Consider the following 17,275-nt stretch of genomic DNA (forward strand, 5'->3'; position numbering starts at 1 on the left):
CACATGGCTTCCCCCGTCAGAGTCCTCCCTCGGGCATGGATGTGTTTTAGGGAAGCAGCCTACTCATGCCATATAGAATTCATATGCTTTCAGCTGTGTGCCAGCCTAGTCCGCTGTAATTAGCTATGACGTTATGAGTGTTGCGCAATACCTTAAAAGTACAGTAAATATTCTGAAAAGTTAATAGCATGTCAGGAGTGATGCTAAAATAATAATGTGTTAAGTTTCAGTTTAGTAACTTTAACAGTTTTTCGCAATTTGGACGTTTTACGTAAAAATCATCGGCGCAACAGGAAGGAGCTAGAAACTTCAAAATTTATATTCGGATTCCTTTTTCATTGTAATCTAATGGAAACAGCATGCTGGATCTTACAAAGTAATATTTTGGTTGAAATTCAGGATTTTCTTCTTTTGTGTCCTAAAAGTACGGAAGCAGGTTAGATTAAGTAAGCGATTAGATAAAGCTAAGATGTTTAGATTTAGGTGGAATGGAGATACGCTATAATAACAAAGATGTGAGAAGTTTCCAAAAGGTAGTAATAAAACTATAGCTGTAGCGTCTCTTCAAAGGGCAAGTTCAGAGCTCATCTATTGCGTGCAGTCCAACTAAAATAATTCTCTCGCCAAAAGTGTTTAACCTAGCCACATCAGAATTTTATTATAGATACTTACCCGTATCCTGATTGCACAATTAAATTGAGAGCTTCATCAGCCTTCAACGAATGAAGCAATTAATTATTTAGTAACTTGAAGTGGTGCTCTACTAGCCCCAGCGGATAGACAGGAATGCAAATTTTGACGGCTGTCGGCGGTCCGCACCGCGGCCATATAAATAAGAGCGCTGCGAACTGCCTTCAGGCCCCAGTTCTCTTCTAGATTCGTATCAGCGCACTCCGTGTCGGAAGCCGCGTCGCGTCTGTGCAGTTGCAAGGAACAGCCTTGGATCCCGTATTACGTAACTCGGTATGCATGAAACAATGAGTTCGCATTGGGGTAAAGTGTTAATTGCGAAACGACTTCAGTGCTTTATTCTCAGTTTGCGTATGTCGTATTTTCATGCGTCGCCGCAGGACAGACCTCCTATCATTACTAGCGTGGCGGTTGATGAATATTAACTTCAAATTTTTGGCGAGAATTCACTTTGAACATATACATCGATAACGATTGTTGAACAGTTTCGTTATCTAGGGATTATAGGATCCGTGCAATAGACTCTGAACAGCTCTGATAGTAGAAGAGCTGATAGTAACATTGCTTGGGTGAACTTTTGTCTGGAACTTTACGCTTTATCGTTTTCAGAATATAGTGAAAATTGTTATAGTAAACTGCATTTTCTGTGACTCCCAGATATCATCCTAAATCCTCAGCGTAATGAACTTCAATGATCAATAACTTTATTTCTCCTTCAGAGTGGGCACAGTGAACTTTAATTACAGGCATCACATTTTTGCTAATCACTTGCTGATTGCCAACATTGCAGTTAGAGAGCCTATGTTGAGAACACCAACAACAGAAATTATTCCACCCGCCGCCCCACATATGGTGCATCGGCCAGGAAAAATACTGTTAAACTGAGTGAAAGTGATTTTAATTATCCGGATTCGGGAGTGAAATGCGACACGCAGCTGAACAACAGAACAGTGATAAACCGTGTTACGTGTGCACATTAATGACGCCTTTGGATTACAACGTATCTGGATTGACGAAGCTGGCTCTGAATCTAGCCATGCCGCCAGCATCACAAGCCATGGCTGTTGCAAGCCATGCACACACACAGCAGCTGTCGGGGTGCCGTCTGCTACTCAACGTGCCGCGCCGGCATCGTCATACGTCATGCAAAAGGAACTAAGTTAAGTGAAAATATGTTCAACTAACCTTCGCTAAAGGACTGTCGGCGATGGAACCGCCAAAAGAAGCTGAGGTAAAAATTAAATCAGAACTAATGTCCGATGAAGAAAGTGCAAATCCAGACAACGGTTCAAATGTAAATCTGCTTGAAAATAGTGATGTTAAAGTGAAATCCGAACCGTTGTCTCCTGACAATAATGTGAAAAGAGGCAATGATTCAATATAGAAGCCCCCGTAGTAAAGCATAAATCAGAGATTGTTAATTTGCTGGATGATAGTTTCTCTGATGATTTAAAAATGAAATAGTCATCAGAGGTGGTAGTGTTTAAAAAGGAGAAGTTGGATACAACAGATCAATCAGCTGTTTCATTTAGTTTTGATTAATCTGGTATTAAGCCTAGTTTTCCGTCTCCTGAGTGTGATAAGAAACCAGCTAATGAGCAACCCAAAGATACTGGGGTAATTGATTTAAATGTAATATTGCGGGCAATACCAGTCAGTAATGCTAAAATGACAGGTGAATTAAAATCTGATGTAACTCAGGTAAATGGCCGGCCGGAGTGGCCGAGCGGTTCTAGGCGCTACAGTCCGGAACCGCGCGATCGCTACGGTCGCCGGTTCGAATCCTGCCTCGGGCACGGATGTGTGTGATGTCCTTAGGTTCGTTACGTTTAAGTAGTTCTGAGTTCTAGGGGACTGATGACCACAGCAGTTAAGTCCCATAGTGCTCAGAGCCAACTCAGGTAAATAACAGGATTGTGGCCAGCCAAACTAATTCTAATAAACGGTTTGAGGTAATGGACAATAAATTAGAATCCACTAAAGCAGAATTAGAAACTTCCTTCAAGGCTGGCTGCAGTAAGTTGAAAGAGGATTTAAAAGCTGAGATCAAAGCAGATCTGAACAGTTTAAATTATGAGATTGATTCCAACCATGCTGGCATTAAGGAAAAGGTTGTTCAGCAATTAGCTGAGTTGCATAAAACGGTAAAGTCCGAAGTTGCCGAGATTCGCAAGGATTTCCAAAAGGAATATGTGAAACTGGAGCAGAAGTTAATACACTCCTGGAAATGGAAAAAAGAACACATTGACACCGGTGTGTCAGACCCACCATACTTGCTCCGGACACTGCGAGAGGGCTGTACAAGCAATGATCACACGCACGGCACAGCGGACACACCAGGAACCGCGGTGTTGGCCGTCGAATGGCGCTAGCTGCGCAGCATTTGTGCACCGCCGCAGTCAGTGTCAGCCAGTTTGCCGTGGCATACGGAGCTCCATCGCAGTCTTTAACACTGGTAGCATGCCGCGACAGCGTGGACGTGAACCGTATGTGCAGTTGACGGACTTTGAGCGAGGGCGTATAGTGGGCATGCGGGAGGCCGGGTGGACGTACCGCCGAATTGCTCAACACGTGGGGCGTGAGGTCTCCACAGTACATCGATGTTGTCGCCAGTGGTTGGCGGAAGGTGCACGTGCCCGTCGACCTGGGACCGGACCGCAGCAACGCACGGATGCACGCCAAGACCGTAGGATCCTACGCAGTGCCGTAGGGGACCGCACCGCCACTTCCCAGCAAATTAGGGACACTGTTGCTCCTGGGGTATCGGCGAGGACCATTCGCAACCGTCTCCATGAAGCTGGGCTACGGTCCCGCACACCGTTAGGCCGTCTTCCGCTCACGCCCCAACATCGTGCAGCCCGCATCCAGTGGTGTCGCGACAGGCGTGAATGGAGGGACGAATGGAGACGTGTCGTCTTCAGCGATGAGAGTCGCTTCTGCCTTGGTGCCAATGATGGTCGTATGCGTGTTTGGCGCCGTGCAGGTGAGCGCCACAATCAGGACTGCATACGACCGAGGCACACAGGGCCAACACCCGGCATCATGGTGTGGGGAGCGATCTCCTACACTGGCCGTACACCACTGGTGATCGTCGAGGGGACACTGAATAGTGCACGGTACATCCAAACCGTCATCGAACCCATCGTTCTACCATTCCTAGACCGGCAAGGGAACTTGCTGTTCCAACAGGACAATGCACGTCCGCATGTATCCCGTGCCACCCAACGTGCTCTAGAAGGTGTAAGTCAACTACCGTGGCCAGCAAGATCTGCGGATCTGTCCCCCATTGAGCATGTTTGGGACTGGATGAAGCGTCGTCTCACGCGGTCTGCACGTCCAGCACGAACGCTGGTCCAACTGAGGCGCCAGGTGGAAATGGCATGGCAAGCCGTTCCACAGGACTAAATCCAGCATCTCTACGATCGTCTCCATGGGAGAATAGCAGCCTGCATTGCTGCGAAAGGTGGATATACACTGTACTAGTGCCGACATTGTGCATGCTCTGTTGCCTGTGTCTATGTGCCTGTGGTTCTGTCAGTGTGATCATGTGATGTATCTGACCCCAGGAATGTGTCAATAAAGTTTCCCCTTCCTGGGACAATGAATTCACGGTGTTCTTATTTCAATTTCCAGGAGTGTAGTAAAGTTAGAGGCGGGATCTAAACTGTGCTCATATAGATTTAAAGATGTTAATGTAAAAGTGAACACATGTCAAGCAGAGGGAGAAGCAGTTAAGACTGATACTACTCATGTTGTGCAAAGAGTAGGTAATGTTGAAATGAAAGTAGAAACTACTAGCACTAACACTGCTAAAATAGAGACTATAGTAGCTTCAGTAGCTTCTGGTAATGGTAGTGCACAACAAGTTGTATCTGCAAACGCCGCTTTTATCGGGTGTCGGCAATTCTTACGGTTCGATCCAGACAAAAATATCCATCCGCTAGACTTCTGGAACGATTTTGAAGATGTGTTTCCATCGATTTGGTCTGAAAGCGAGAAAATTTCATTTATTAGAAGTCATTTGGCAGGTGATGCCATGTGTTGGTCATCTGGTGTCATGTTGAAGTGTAGCATATTAGTGGAATTTATGACAGGTTTCATTAATGAATACTGAGAGAATTTTGGAGAGGGAAACGCTTCAATGCAGACAGGGAATCTATCAAAGAGTTTGCCAGACATTGGATTTCACGTCTGTCACATTTGACGGAAAAGCTGAAACCTGAAATCATAATACTAGGCCTTGAAGCTAAATTGCCATGGTATTGGCAAACTAGAATCACATCCGCCTCTAGAGACAATCTTGACAGTTTCATTGAATATCTGGAACGTGTAGAGCGTGTTGCTGCCAATGAGGAGCTGGTTCGTAATAATAGAAATAGTAGTAGCACTAATTGTAATTTTAAGAATGAGCAGAATGCCAATGTAAACATCCGAACAATAGGTGTTCGCGCCGGCCGGTGCGGTCGACGGTTCTAGGCGCTTCAGTCTGGAACCGCGCAACCGCTACGGTCGCAGGTTCGAATCCTGCCTCGGGCATAGATGTCTGTGATGTCCTTAGGTTATTTAGGTTTAAGTAGTTCTAAGTTCTAGCGGACTGATGACCTCAGATGTTAAGTCCCATAGTGCTCAGAGCCAGTTGAACCAGTAGGTGTTCGCCATCCTAAGAAAGGTAGGAAATGGAGGAACAAAAACCATAATCAACAATGGCATCCTGATGATAGTTATTTTGTTCGTAACGAAAATGTGCAGGTAAACAACAGTGTTGAAAATAATGCTGTTCCAGTTTACAATAATGGCACTAAGGGAAACACTAGTCGGCAGAGGCACTAAAACCAGGTATGAGGACACTGTCGCTCACCAGGCGGTTGCTTTTCCTAAGCCAGTAATTACAGCGATTGGCAAGACAGATCAAAATACTCAAAGCGAGCATTCGGATGATGAGTCGGTAGCATCCAATGATACAGCAGTAATATTAAACCACTCACAGTATTTAGTCCTCACAGCCCTGCTTCTGTCAGTATCTCGCTTCCTACCTTCCAAACTTTACAGAAGCTCTCCTGCGAACCTTGCAGAACCTTGGCAGAAGAAGAGCTGTGAGTACACGGCGTGAGTCGCAGATGGGTAGCGCAGTTGGTAGGGCACTTCCCTACGAAAGGCAATGGTCCCGAGTTCGAGTCTCGGTCCGGCACACAGTTTTAATCTGCCAGGAAGTTTCATATCAGCGCACACTCCGCTGCAGAGTGAAAAACTTACTATGGAAACTTCCCACTGGCTGTGGCGAAGACATGTCTCCGCAATATCCTTTCTTTCAGCAGTGCTAGTTCTGCAAGGTTCGCAGGAGAGCTTCTGTAAAGTCTGGAAGATAGGAGACGAAGCACTGGCAGAAGTAGAGCTGTGAGGACGGGACGTGAGTCACGCTTGGGTTGCTCAGGTGGTAGAGCACTTGCCCACGAAAGGAAAAGTTCCCGAATTCGAGTCTCAGTCTGACACAAAGTTTTAATCCGGCATTAAGTTCCATATCAGCGCACACTCCGCTGCAGAGTAAAAATCTCATTCTGGGAACATCCCCCAGGCTGTGACTAAGCCATGTCCCCTCAATATCCTTTCTTTTAAGAGTACTAGTTATGCAAGTTTCGCGGGAGAGGTCGTGTAATGTTTGCAATGTAGGAGACGAGGTACTGGCAGAAGTCATGCTGTGGTGACGGGGCGTGTATCGTGTTTGGGTAGCTCAGTTGGTGGAGCACTTGCTAATCATTGTGCTTTTTGAACACTCAGCAATTGTACCCCTATTACCACAAGTTACTCAAATGTACAGAGAAGCTAAGAATGACAACTAATAATTAAGTATACTCATACCGTCTCTAAGAATGAGATAGTTGACGATGAGTCAGCCTGTAAGTAAATACAAATGTGTCAGGAATGTACCAAGCATTGGTTCAGTGTTCTGGCCCAGAAATAATAATTTGAGATGTAAAGGTTTCATGACTGGTCAGAAATTTTTCTTTAGAACGTGATTAATGGCGTATTGAGCCATTTGTTTACCGATTTAATTACAGTAAAGTAACCATGAGATTGAAATAGAAAACCGTTCTGTTAACTTTGTTTCAGTAAATAGTTGAAAGGTAAAATGTATATATCCCCATTTCACTGTCACCCTCTCTTAGCTATTAAGTGAACAGAGTCTGAGGTACTTTTTTTTGCTTGTTCTACAGGACAAACCAGATAATGGCAGCCTGGTAGCTGCGTTAAAGCGTGGAGTGACTTGGACACAACTCTCAGTGACCCCTCCCTTTCCGCATTGTAGTATAGAGTGGACGTGAAGTACGCACACCATAGCAACTTCCCCCCTCTTCCCTTGTGAATCGTAATGTAGAACGCCAGCCAAAGCGGCTACAACAATCTACGTAAAACTGGAAGTTTATGATTCGTGAAATTCTCTTTCAGGTGTAGAAATTTTTCCACCCTCCGCCCCACAATGTGTCGTCCTTAGCGTAAGTTAGTTAGATTAAGTAGTGTGTAAGCTTTGGGACCGATGATCTCAGCAGTTTGGTCCCATAAAACCTCACCACAAATTTCCAATTTTTGAAAAATTTGCAAGAGCTATATAGCACGAAAACATGTAGATAATTTCAAGCGACATCATCCAGTTGACCTTTGGCAACAACTGAGAGATTGACACTTCCTCCTGCCTCACACGAGACGCTCTCCGGGTCTCAAAGTGGAGAGATTAGTGATTTTTAAAATATAGAAGCCGATAATTTGACATGGAATGCTGCAGACATGGAGACTGGCCGGGGTGAGATCTCAGGTATGAAACTAACGTCAAGCTCCCTAGAAATTCCAACATAAGCAACATTCCATCAGGACGTGCATGTGTCGTTCCATAATCCGCTTTTTCACCGTTAATGTCGGCGATGAGGCATAGGACTGATGGGTGACTTTTCTGTAGTTTGTCAAGAGGACCGTTCTCCAACTTAGTACTTAAAAGTAGTGATTCAATTCCTTTTCGTTACTAAATTTCCGTCAGGTTTTCTTCATTACCGCTTAGCTCAAAGCATACATCCTACGACGGTTTAAAGTTAACCGTAAAATGCGGTGCACGGATTAAGGTATCTGTGGTAAGAAATATTAAAATTACGTTATGGAGAACGTGTTTCCCCATTTTCGTAGGTGTTCGTGGAATGTTCCCTAGACGTATTCTGTCAAATGCTACGACATATCAGAATGATGTGAAGAGCTTGTATTGTTATGGATATTCTCGAAGTAAGGAGATGGATTAACATGAAACTCGAAAAAATTTCTTCAGGTCAGCGAAGCGTCATTATGCCTCTCGTCCACTGTAATCAGTAAGCAGGTGGACATCGGCTAATCTAGGCCAGTAATTCTGTGAATGGGACAAATTACTTTCCAAACAATACTCACGGCGCATGCTATCGACATTTACAATGTTTTGCAGATATTTCCAGTGTAGTACAGGTAAACTGGAATAAGAAATCAAACGAAATGCAACTAATCTGTTGCGATCCACCAGTTTTTTTTTCATGTTGAGTTCGGTTCACCCTTCCAAAATACTTCAGACTCTTTTAATAAGTGAATTTTACTGGAAATGGAGTTGCCAAGTTCTCGCAGTACAGTTACTAAACACCTGTCTGTTTCTCCAGTGAAACTAAGAACTGGCTTCAAGCTACGCCCAAAGCGAGGACACGTGTTGCGCCGTGACACTTTCAGTCAGTTTTATTCACCTAGGTTCGGCAGACACCTTCTGTCAGTTCTATTGACCTTTGTTCGGCAGACACTTTCTGTCAGTTCTAGTGACCTTGGTTCGGCAGAAACAAAACAAAACAAAACAAAAAATCCTTGTGTTTGTAAATTTCAGCTGTATCCCATTTGTTGCCAATCTAATGCAACTCTACGACGTCAAATCTGTCTCCGTGACTCAGTGACAGTACGATGTCAGTGGACAGAGGAACTAGAATGCTCGCACAGCTAAGGAACTGTTCGCGTTAACACATTAGCGGATGATAGTTTTTCGACCTGGAACTGTGTTCTTATAATGTGCCTCTGCCTCATGAGGAAATCTGATGAGTTACTTGAGGAGAGAATAATGGCTGCAGTCTACAAATGGAATGACTGTAAGAGGTGAATGCGGCAATGATGTTAGTGAAATTAGAGAACTAGGCTATCGTCAAAGGTTTAGATGCTGATTTGGACTTGACCAACATTAAGGAACCATCCTCTAATTTGCTTGACGTGATGTACGGGAACTGTGTTACAGATTCTCAAGATGACGGGATAGCGCTACGACAAAGAACGGAGACAAGGGCGATGTAGGCCTACAGGCTAATATGCTAAAGACCCGTATCAGTTTTGATATATTTAGCTAGTACTCTAGCCATTGCGCTTTGCTTAAACGCTCTTCATGAAAAGAAATTTCTGATATCTATTTCCACTCCGCAGGACATTCAGCAATTCTTGGACGGAGCGGAGGAGGGGTTCATATTCTTCAGCTTAGGGTCTAACATCAAGAGCAGTAACCTTCCTGAGACTATGAGGAATAATTTAATGAAGGCCTTCGCCCAAATCCCACAAAGGGTATTGTGGAAATTCGAGCTGGACAATCTCCCTGGGAAACCTGACAACGTCATGATATCCAAATGGCTGCCACAGAGAGATATACTCGGTATGAAACAACACGCAATACGTTTTCCGTTGCCAGTACTGTTGTCGCAGCATTGACGAGGTAAATCTTAATCTGTTGCAGCTCATCGCAACATTAGGCTCTTCTTCACACACGGTGGACTACTGAGCTTCAGCGAAGCGGCGTATTTCGGAGTACCACTTCTCGCTATGCCAGTGTTTGGTGACCAGAGGTACAACGTCGCCAAGATGACGTCAGCAGGTGTAGGAGAGAAAATAGAGTTTGGAGAACTCACCACAGATTCTGTACTGCGAGCGATACGGCACATTATCGAAAATCCGAGGTAAGTCTGGCTTGCAAACAGCAGCCTGTCCTCAAAGAAGTCCGATCACTGTGTTAACTGAGAGGAAGAAAAAGAAAAAATTATGTGACAGAAACATCTCAGGTCTTTATTAACGAGTTCATTCTGTTGTAGAACTTTGAAACGCGTTATATGTTCGCATATTATGCCCTTCCAAAAGCTAGAAATATCCTGTTTAGGAATAATCATATATTCCGCAAACAACGATCATCTGAAACCCAAGCAGAAGGTGTCGGCGCCCAGGTTGATGCCGTGTTTCTTGACTTCCAGAAGGCATGCGACACTTTCCTCGCCGCCGCTTAGTAAACAAAAGAGAGCGCATCTAATGTTAAGCTAGCTTTGTGGTTGCATTGCCGGGGTACGTAGCAAACAAAACATACCATGTCATTCTTAATGGAGAGACATCTCCAGACGTTAAAGCTTACTCAAAAGATGTGTTATAGGATCATTGCTGTTCATAATACATATTACTAAAGATTTAGAGGATAGCGCCGTAAGCTTCATGTGGTTGTTCGTTGATGGTGCTGTTGTATACATGTTGTAACGAAAAGGTCTGCCCAAACAGGAAACCGTCATCACACGCTGAGGAATAAAACGTGTTACAAGTACATGGGCCCGGAGACGCCTGGTTTCCATGTTAGTGATCATCTTCTACTTCATAATCACATTAATCACGGGACACACATAGAAGCACAACGTACGAGCATTACATAAATGTTTTCTTGCGTAAAAGTTACGATTCTTATGTTCACTGCCAGTGTTTGTTGTTCCAATTCAAAGAAGGTAATATTGACATGTGACTCACTTCGAATGCTTATGCTGACATGCGACTAACTTCACTCCTTATGTTAACATCCGATTAACGTAATTGCTTGTGTTGACATAAAACTAACTTCATTGCTCTACTGACATCAGTCACGTAGCACATAGCATCAGCTTTTCGGTGTTCAGCATGTACTGTGCAAGCACGTAGCGTCAACCATTTAATGTTCATTACGGGCTTCATTTCCAGTACACTGCAAAGGAACTTTAGTCAGGTTCGCACATTTGCTGTAGAGATTAGCAAATGGATGACGCTCACTGTTTGTATCGGGAAAGATTTCTAGGTGTCACGACAGGAGGTTGTTTGAAACAGTTGATCGTCGTCTTAGAGAGCGTAGTACGATTAAACCTTCTGCTGGTGACTGTGGAAGGCCTGAAGGACAAGGACACCTCATCTGGATGAGAAACTTCTTCGTGCGGTTGACGACAACCCTCGAGTAAGAGAATTAGCTGCGTCCATGATTGTCTGGAGAATGGTACATGAGAACCTCCTGTATCCGTATCTTCTACATTATGTTCAGTAACTATTAGCGGCTGATCTTCCTTTGCAGATACACTTCTGCGAATGGTTCATTCAATAACGTGTCAACTCTCACTTAAGTGCAAATGTGCTGCTCATGGGTGGGGCATCGTCATTACGTGATCAGATTGTAAATTTTCACTATCAGCACATAATGGCTGTAGCGAATCCTCAAGAAATTGTGCGATCACGTCACAAACAAAGATTTTCTGTGAATGTTTGGGGTAAAGTTGTTGGTGACTGTTTCTTAGGGCCTCGTGTTCTTCGTCCCAGACTCAACGGACAAACTTACCGTGCTTCCTTAGAGAATACTCTACCTGATCTGCAGGAACATGTGCCTTTACGAGTGCGACAAATGATGTACTTCATGCTTGATGGAGCTCCTCCTTATTTCAGTGTTAATGTCCGTAGACTTCTATATAATAGATTCCGAGACAGATGGATAGATGTGGACCAATTCCTTGACCTCGATGCTCTTCGGACCTAGATCGAAAAGAAATGGTTCAAATGGCTCTGATCACTATGGGACTTAACTTCTGAGGTCATCAGTCCCCTAGAACTTAGATCTACTTAAACCTAACTAACCTAAGAACATCACACACATCCATGCCCGAGGCAGTATTCGAACCTGCGACCGTAGCCGTCGCGCGGCTCCAGAATGTAGCGCCTAGAACCGCTCGGCCACCCCGGCCGGCACCTAGATCGACTACATTTTTATTTGTGGGAGTATTTGAAGCCTTGTCTACAGTACGCTGGTACAAAATGTATAGAGATTTTGTTCCGGTATCGTAGAAGGCTGTAAAACAATACGCAGTTTTCAAGGGATATATCATTGCATCAGGGATTCTGTGCAACGGCGGACTGATGCATGTATCCTTGATAACGGAGGGCGTTTTGAGCATTTCATTCAGGAAAGTTTTTCGTACTGTACTGATACGTGTGGTGTTCATGCGAAAGTACATTCGCGGGCACAGGAAGGATTCTTTGATTTACTCTAGAAGGAAGTGGAGTGGACGTATAACATGTAAAATACTAGTTCACTTTATTACTATGCAGACATGAAGATTTATTTAACTTTGTAGAATCAATTGTCACAGAAATGTTCTGAGTATTTACAACTGTCTCTGATTATTAAAGTATAACATGCTGCAGACAAATTTAAAAGACTCTTCACTTGAAGATCGACTCTCATAATGTTCGCATAAAGTTCTACCTAAAGATGTTTAACACACTGGTGGCCTGTGTAGGACGATGCTGAGAACTGCGCTGAGCGTAACTCCCGTCAGCCGTAAGCAGGCGAGCCGTTGCGGTGGCGTGGAGGGGTTCTAGGAGGTGTGCCTACGTCGGCGTTTCTCAACCGTGGTGGCGGCATGCAGCGACTGTACTCTTCCGTGGTCTCGTTGCGAGGTGCCAACTTTGTATTGTCTCTGCGGGCAAAATGTTCTTCCCCTAGGGAAGAACATGCAAATAATGCGTTTCCAGATCCATGTCCATGTAACTTATTTTCTTCCTTTACCCTTTAGGAATGAAAGTCCGGCCATACCTTTTTGTTACGCACTGTATAGAGATGTCGAAACGCTTGAAAATTGTAGCGAAATACAACAAGACATGCAGAGAAACGACACCTGCTTCCGTAACTGGCAGCTGACCCTCAACATAAACAAATGTAACGTATTACACATAAGTAGGCAGTAAGGGCAATTATTGTGTGATTACACGATTATTGAACAACAACTGTAAGCTGTCACGCTCATTAAATATTGTAGGCAGGAAACGGTTTAAAGTGGGTCGAGCACGGAAAATTATTAGTAGGAAAGTCAGATGTCAGACTGAGCTTCGTTGGAAGACTTCACAGGGAAGGTAGTCGACCCATGGAGGCGGTAGATCAGAAAATGCACTTTTCGACCGTTGCTTGAGTATTAATGCTCACTCTAGTACCCTTCCAGATAGGACTTACAAAGAAAATGGAGAATACACAAAGAATGGCAGCGCGTTTCGTCAAAGGTTCATTTGGGTTAGCGCAGAAGAGACGCTCGTCGGACTCTAGCAGCAGGGGTTTTGGGTATCATCGTGTGGTTTACTATTAACATTACAAGACAGCACTTTACCTACATGTGTATCTCTCTAAAATATAATTAAGATAAATTCAAACACATGCGAGCTCACACGGTGGCCTTCCAACTACATCTCTTCCTGTCCACCATTTGCGAGAGGAGCAGTTAGCATTAGCGGAAAGGGGCTAATGGCAGTGGTACACAGTATACCATCTCCCACGCATAACAACGAGGCAGTGAGAGAATAAATGTAGATATAGATGTATTAACGTTGCTCAACGTCGTAAAGACAGTACCCCTCTGTTGTAGCCTGAAGACAAGCACCAGCAATTTAGAGTGATTTCAGAGACGAGATGAAAGTCCGAGTGAGGTAAATCTGGAGCATAGAGGAAACTAACATTAGTATTTAACTTACTTTCGATAATGAGATAATTAAAGGAAGTTCCAGATCCCAATTCCCGCTCATTACAGTTGAAAACGGCCTTGTGTTGCAGCTACCAGGAGAACATGAAGCGCTTGTCTGCTGTGTACCGCGAGCACCAGAGCACGTCCCTGGAGAGGGCGGTGTGGTGGGTGGAGTACGTGATCCGCCACCAGGGGGCTCCCCACCTGCGCAGCGCAGCCCTCGACCTGCACTGGTGGCAGCTGCTGCTGCTCGACGTCATAGCCTTCATACTGGCTGTGGCGGCCGTCGCGGCGTTCCTTCTCTTCAAAGTGGTGCAGTTCTGTGCTCGAGCGCTGGGCCGTAGCAAACAAAAGAAGGACTGAGTGGATATCACGTGTCGTGCCTCTGAGACGCCGTTTGATTAAAACGACGAGTTGCTAGCTGACAGGCTACAGCTACTACGTCGAAAATGCAAGTCGATTTCGTTGTTGCCACTTTTTTTATTTTTTTATTTATAAATTATTTCTTTGTGTTGATAAGAACTGATACTCAACGTTCTGCAGGTTCCTAAAGATTAAAAAACTGAGTAAACAATACCCAATTTAACACCAACTAGCATCAGCATGAGGAGAGGTTTAGCGCACAGTGTGTAAAGAAGTCATTAGAGAGCGCTAGAAAAGGATTGGTAAAGAAAGCAGTCAGGCATGACATCAGGAAAGCATGTGCCTGGAACTGTGGTAGGTCGTTTGGCCAGTATTTGTGGCACATGAGAGTACTGGCAGAGGCGTGATTATTTCCTGTATTTCAAACATATTAAGGAATGCTTACCAAGCACTGTATGATAATGTTCCTCATACAGATCAACTGCAGACAAAAGAAATGAATGAAGGCAATCGCCATTTAATGACAGATGGAGCTCTTTCTCTGTAATTGCCTTCTGTTTTTAGTATTTTCCTCTTCAGGTAGATATTCACACCTCTCATTAAGACAGGGTTCTTTTCTTAGCTCAGATGCAAACGGGTAATAGTAATTGTAGTCCTATACCATTTGGCATGAAACAAGGAAAGGCCATGTCGTCTTATGGATTACCATGACTTAGGAAGACATGAAAAGAGTGATATAGTAATTTGCAATGATTTTCAGAAAATCCAGGACACACTATGGATTTTATAAAATAAAGTGTGCTCATTTTCAATTCCAGAAAGTTCGTTTCTGAAAAGTTTGACATGGGCAGTGTGAAATATATTATATAATACTGAAATTAAATTCATTCTTCATTCTGCGCTGGAGCCAAAATTGTAATGTTTGTTGTATAGTTCTATACTAATTTCATTCTGATATTATTTACTTCACTTCCTTGAGCTTGAAACTAGTTTCATGTGTAACAGAAATGGATGTATTATTATTCAAGCTATTAAATTATATGCTTTTTAATATGGATAACATTCAATTTACAACACTACAAACAGGAAGTTTGTATTCGGATTCCTCAAAGCATGAAAAAGTCTGAAAAAAAATTTTCAAACTACACGTGAAAACGAATGTCTTACATCTGAACTTATCGAAAGTAAACTTCTCATCATCATCTATTTTCACCAATTGCGGTATAGTACACTGATGGAAGAAAATCACAGCACCAAAACATAATTAATGTGGAGTAATGAAATTTCCGGAATACATTTGTCTAGGTAACATATTTAAGTGATTAACATTGCAAGATCACAGGTTATTGTAAGTGCGAGATAATCCATTGGCAACGTGAAATACTGGTTCATTGATAACCGGCGTAACTGTCAGAATGATGAATGCTAGCATGCAAAACGTGCTTGCATTGTCTTTTACAAGTGACGGAAGTCAGCTTGTGGGATGGAATTCCATGGCTCTTGCACTAAGTCGGTCAATACAGGAACGGTTAATGCTGTTTGTGGATGACGCTGGAGTTATCGTCAGATGATGTCCCATGTTTGCTGGATTGGAGAGAGATCTGTTGATCAATCGGCCCGAGGTAACATGTCGACACTCTGTAGAGCATGTTGGATTAGCCACAGCAGCAGTACGTGGGCGAGTGTTATCCTGTTGGAAAAGACACTCTGGAGTGCTGTTCAACACAACAGGTCGAATCAGCACACGGACGTACAAATTGGCAGTCAGATTCCGTGAGATATCCACAAGAGTGCTCCTGCTCTCATCCAAAATCACACCCCAGACCATAACTCCAGGTACAGGCCAATTGTGTCTACCACCAAAGAGGTTGACTGCAGGCCCTTAACTAGCCTGCTTCTAATCAGCGGCCATTACTGGCACCGAGGCAGAACCAGCCTTCATCAGGCAAATCTCCATTCTGCCCTCCTGTGAGCTCTTACTTGATACCACGAAGTTGCAAACGGCAGTGGTTGGGGGCAGTGGAATGCACGCTGCAGGGCGTCTGTCTCGGTGCTGTCCTTGAAGCAACCGACTTGCAACAGTTCGTTGTGTAACTGTGCTGCAACTGCTTGCTCTAATTACAGCTACAGATGCAGTACGATACAAAAGAGCGATACGAGGAACACGACGTTCCTCACTTTTTGGCGGACCAGAATCATATTTTTTTTTACAATCGTACTTTCCCGCGACCGCCGGTGCCGTCAAACATGTATAGTGCTTACATTCCTGCCAATACTTTCTGCAGTACCGCAGAAGGAACGTCTAGCTTCTCGTAGGCCTATTACATGGCCTCAGTGATGTATTGATGGCGTCTTTGTCGCCTTTAAGGCATTCTTGACTAACATCAACTTATCACGTCTATCCTCAAAGATAGCAAACGCTCCCGATTGTTACGGCGAAAGTCTGAAAAGACATAATTTTTCGGATGCAGAAACAAGCCTGCCAACTTTCGTTTATTTCGCGCAGCTCCTTCTTGGGGCTGAGATTTTTTTCCGTCAGTGTATTTTTGGAAATGTGATCTGTCTATGAAACTAAATAAAAGGGTGCTTTTTTTGTGCCATAAGCGCTTCGCTTCTTTTTATTTGTCAAGCTTACATGTTTTTTTAGTACAATAACTGCGTTATGTAATAATTACATACATGTTGTTGCATTACGGATCTTTTGCTGTTCTGAGGTGAGAAATAACATTTCGTAGCTCAAATTTTATCAGGTTATTTTACTATTTGGCCTACTTACGATCTGTGATATTGTTAAGCCATATATGCGGTGCTGGGGTTGTACTTAGTTGGTCTGCATATACCAGGACATCCAGCTTTCGGCTTTTTCTGAGACTTTCAACTGAACACGCGCGTTGGTTGCGTCTATTTACTATCTCTAGTTTTTCCAGATGTTGTAGTGAGTGTTTTTCTTCTGCAAATAGTTGTGGCACAAAGCCTTTTTTTTTTTAATTTTCACTCGGAGCTGCAGCGTTCTGGTTCGATACTATTGTTACACATAGCTTTTCATTTACTTGCATATCTGATCACATCTCTAACGAATACAGAAGCTATTAAGGAACGACGGAAAACATAAAAAAATGATATTCAGAATTAGAGATTATATCAGTTATTCAATAAGCAATTTGCGTGTTTACTGGATCCTAGAAATCTTGACACACGGAACACCTAATACCCATACCGACTCCTTCAACTGCTTTTACTTACTTTACATTTCCCTAATTCAATAAGCATCTGGAGGTAAAGAATATTCAAGTACTGAAGGTAGACACAAAATTAATTAAAAGTATACAAACCCGTCTAATTTCACTCACATTATTACAATTTTAGAAGGAAAAGTGTTTCTGCGGTATGAGACAAACTCGATTATCTTGAATCAGTTTTGA

General features: G+C 43.5%; 1 protein-coding gene across 1 annotated transcript in view; it reads left to right on the forward strand.

Moving 5' to 3' along the window:
- LOC126474087 (UDP-glucosyltransferase 2-like) overlaps positions 1-14,635 on the forward strand; it is a 63,152-nt gene extending 48,517 nt beyond the window's left edge. Inside the window, exons 5-7 of the mRNA XM_050101500.1 lie at positions 9,148-9,370; positions 9,452-9,671; positions 13,580-14,635. Coding sequence (XP_049957457.1) covers positions 9,148-9,370; positions 9,452-9,671; positions 13,580-13,853 — 717 coding nt within the window. The 3' untranslated portion in view covers positions 13,854-14,635. The remainder of the gene's footprint in view (positions 1-9,147; positions 9,371-9,451; positions 9,672-13,579) is intronic.
- Positions 14,636-17,275: the final 2,640 nt, after the last annotated feature.

This window comes from Schistocerca serialis, chromosome 4, assembly GCF_023864345.2.
Source record: "Schistocerca serialis cubense isolate TAMUIC-IGC-003099 chromosome 4, iqSchSeri2.2, whole genome shotgun sequence".
Taxonomy (NCBI): Eukaryota; Metazoa; Arthropoda; class Insecta; order Orthoptera; family Acrididae; genus Schistocerca; species Schistocerca serialis.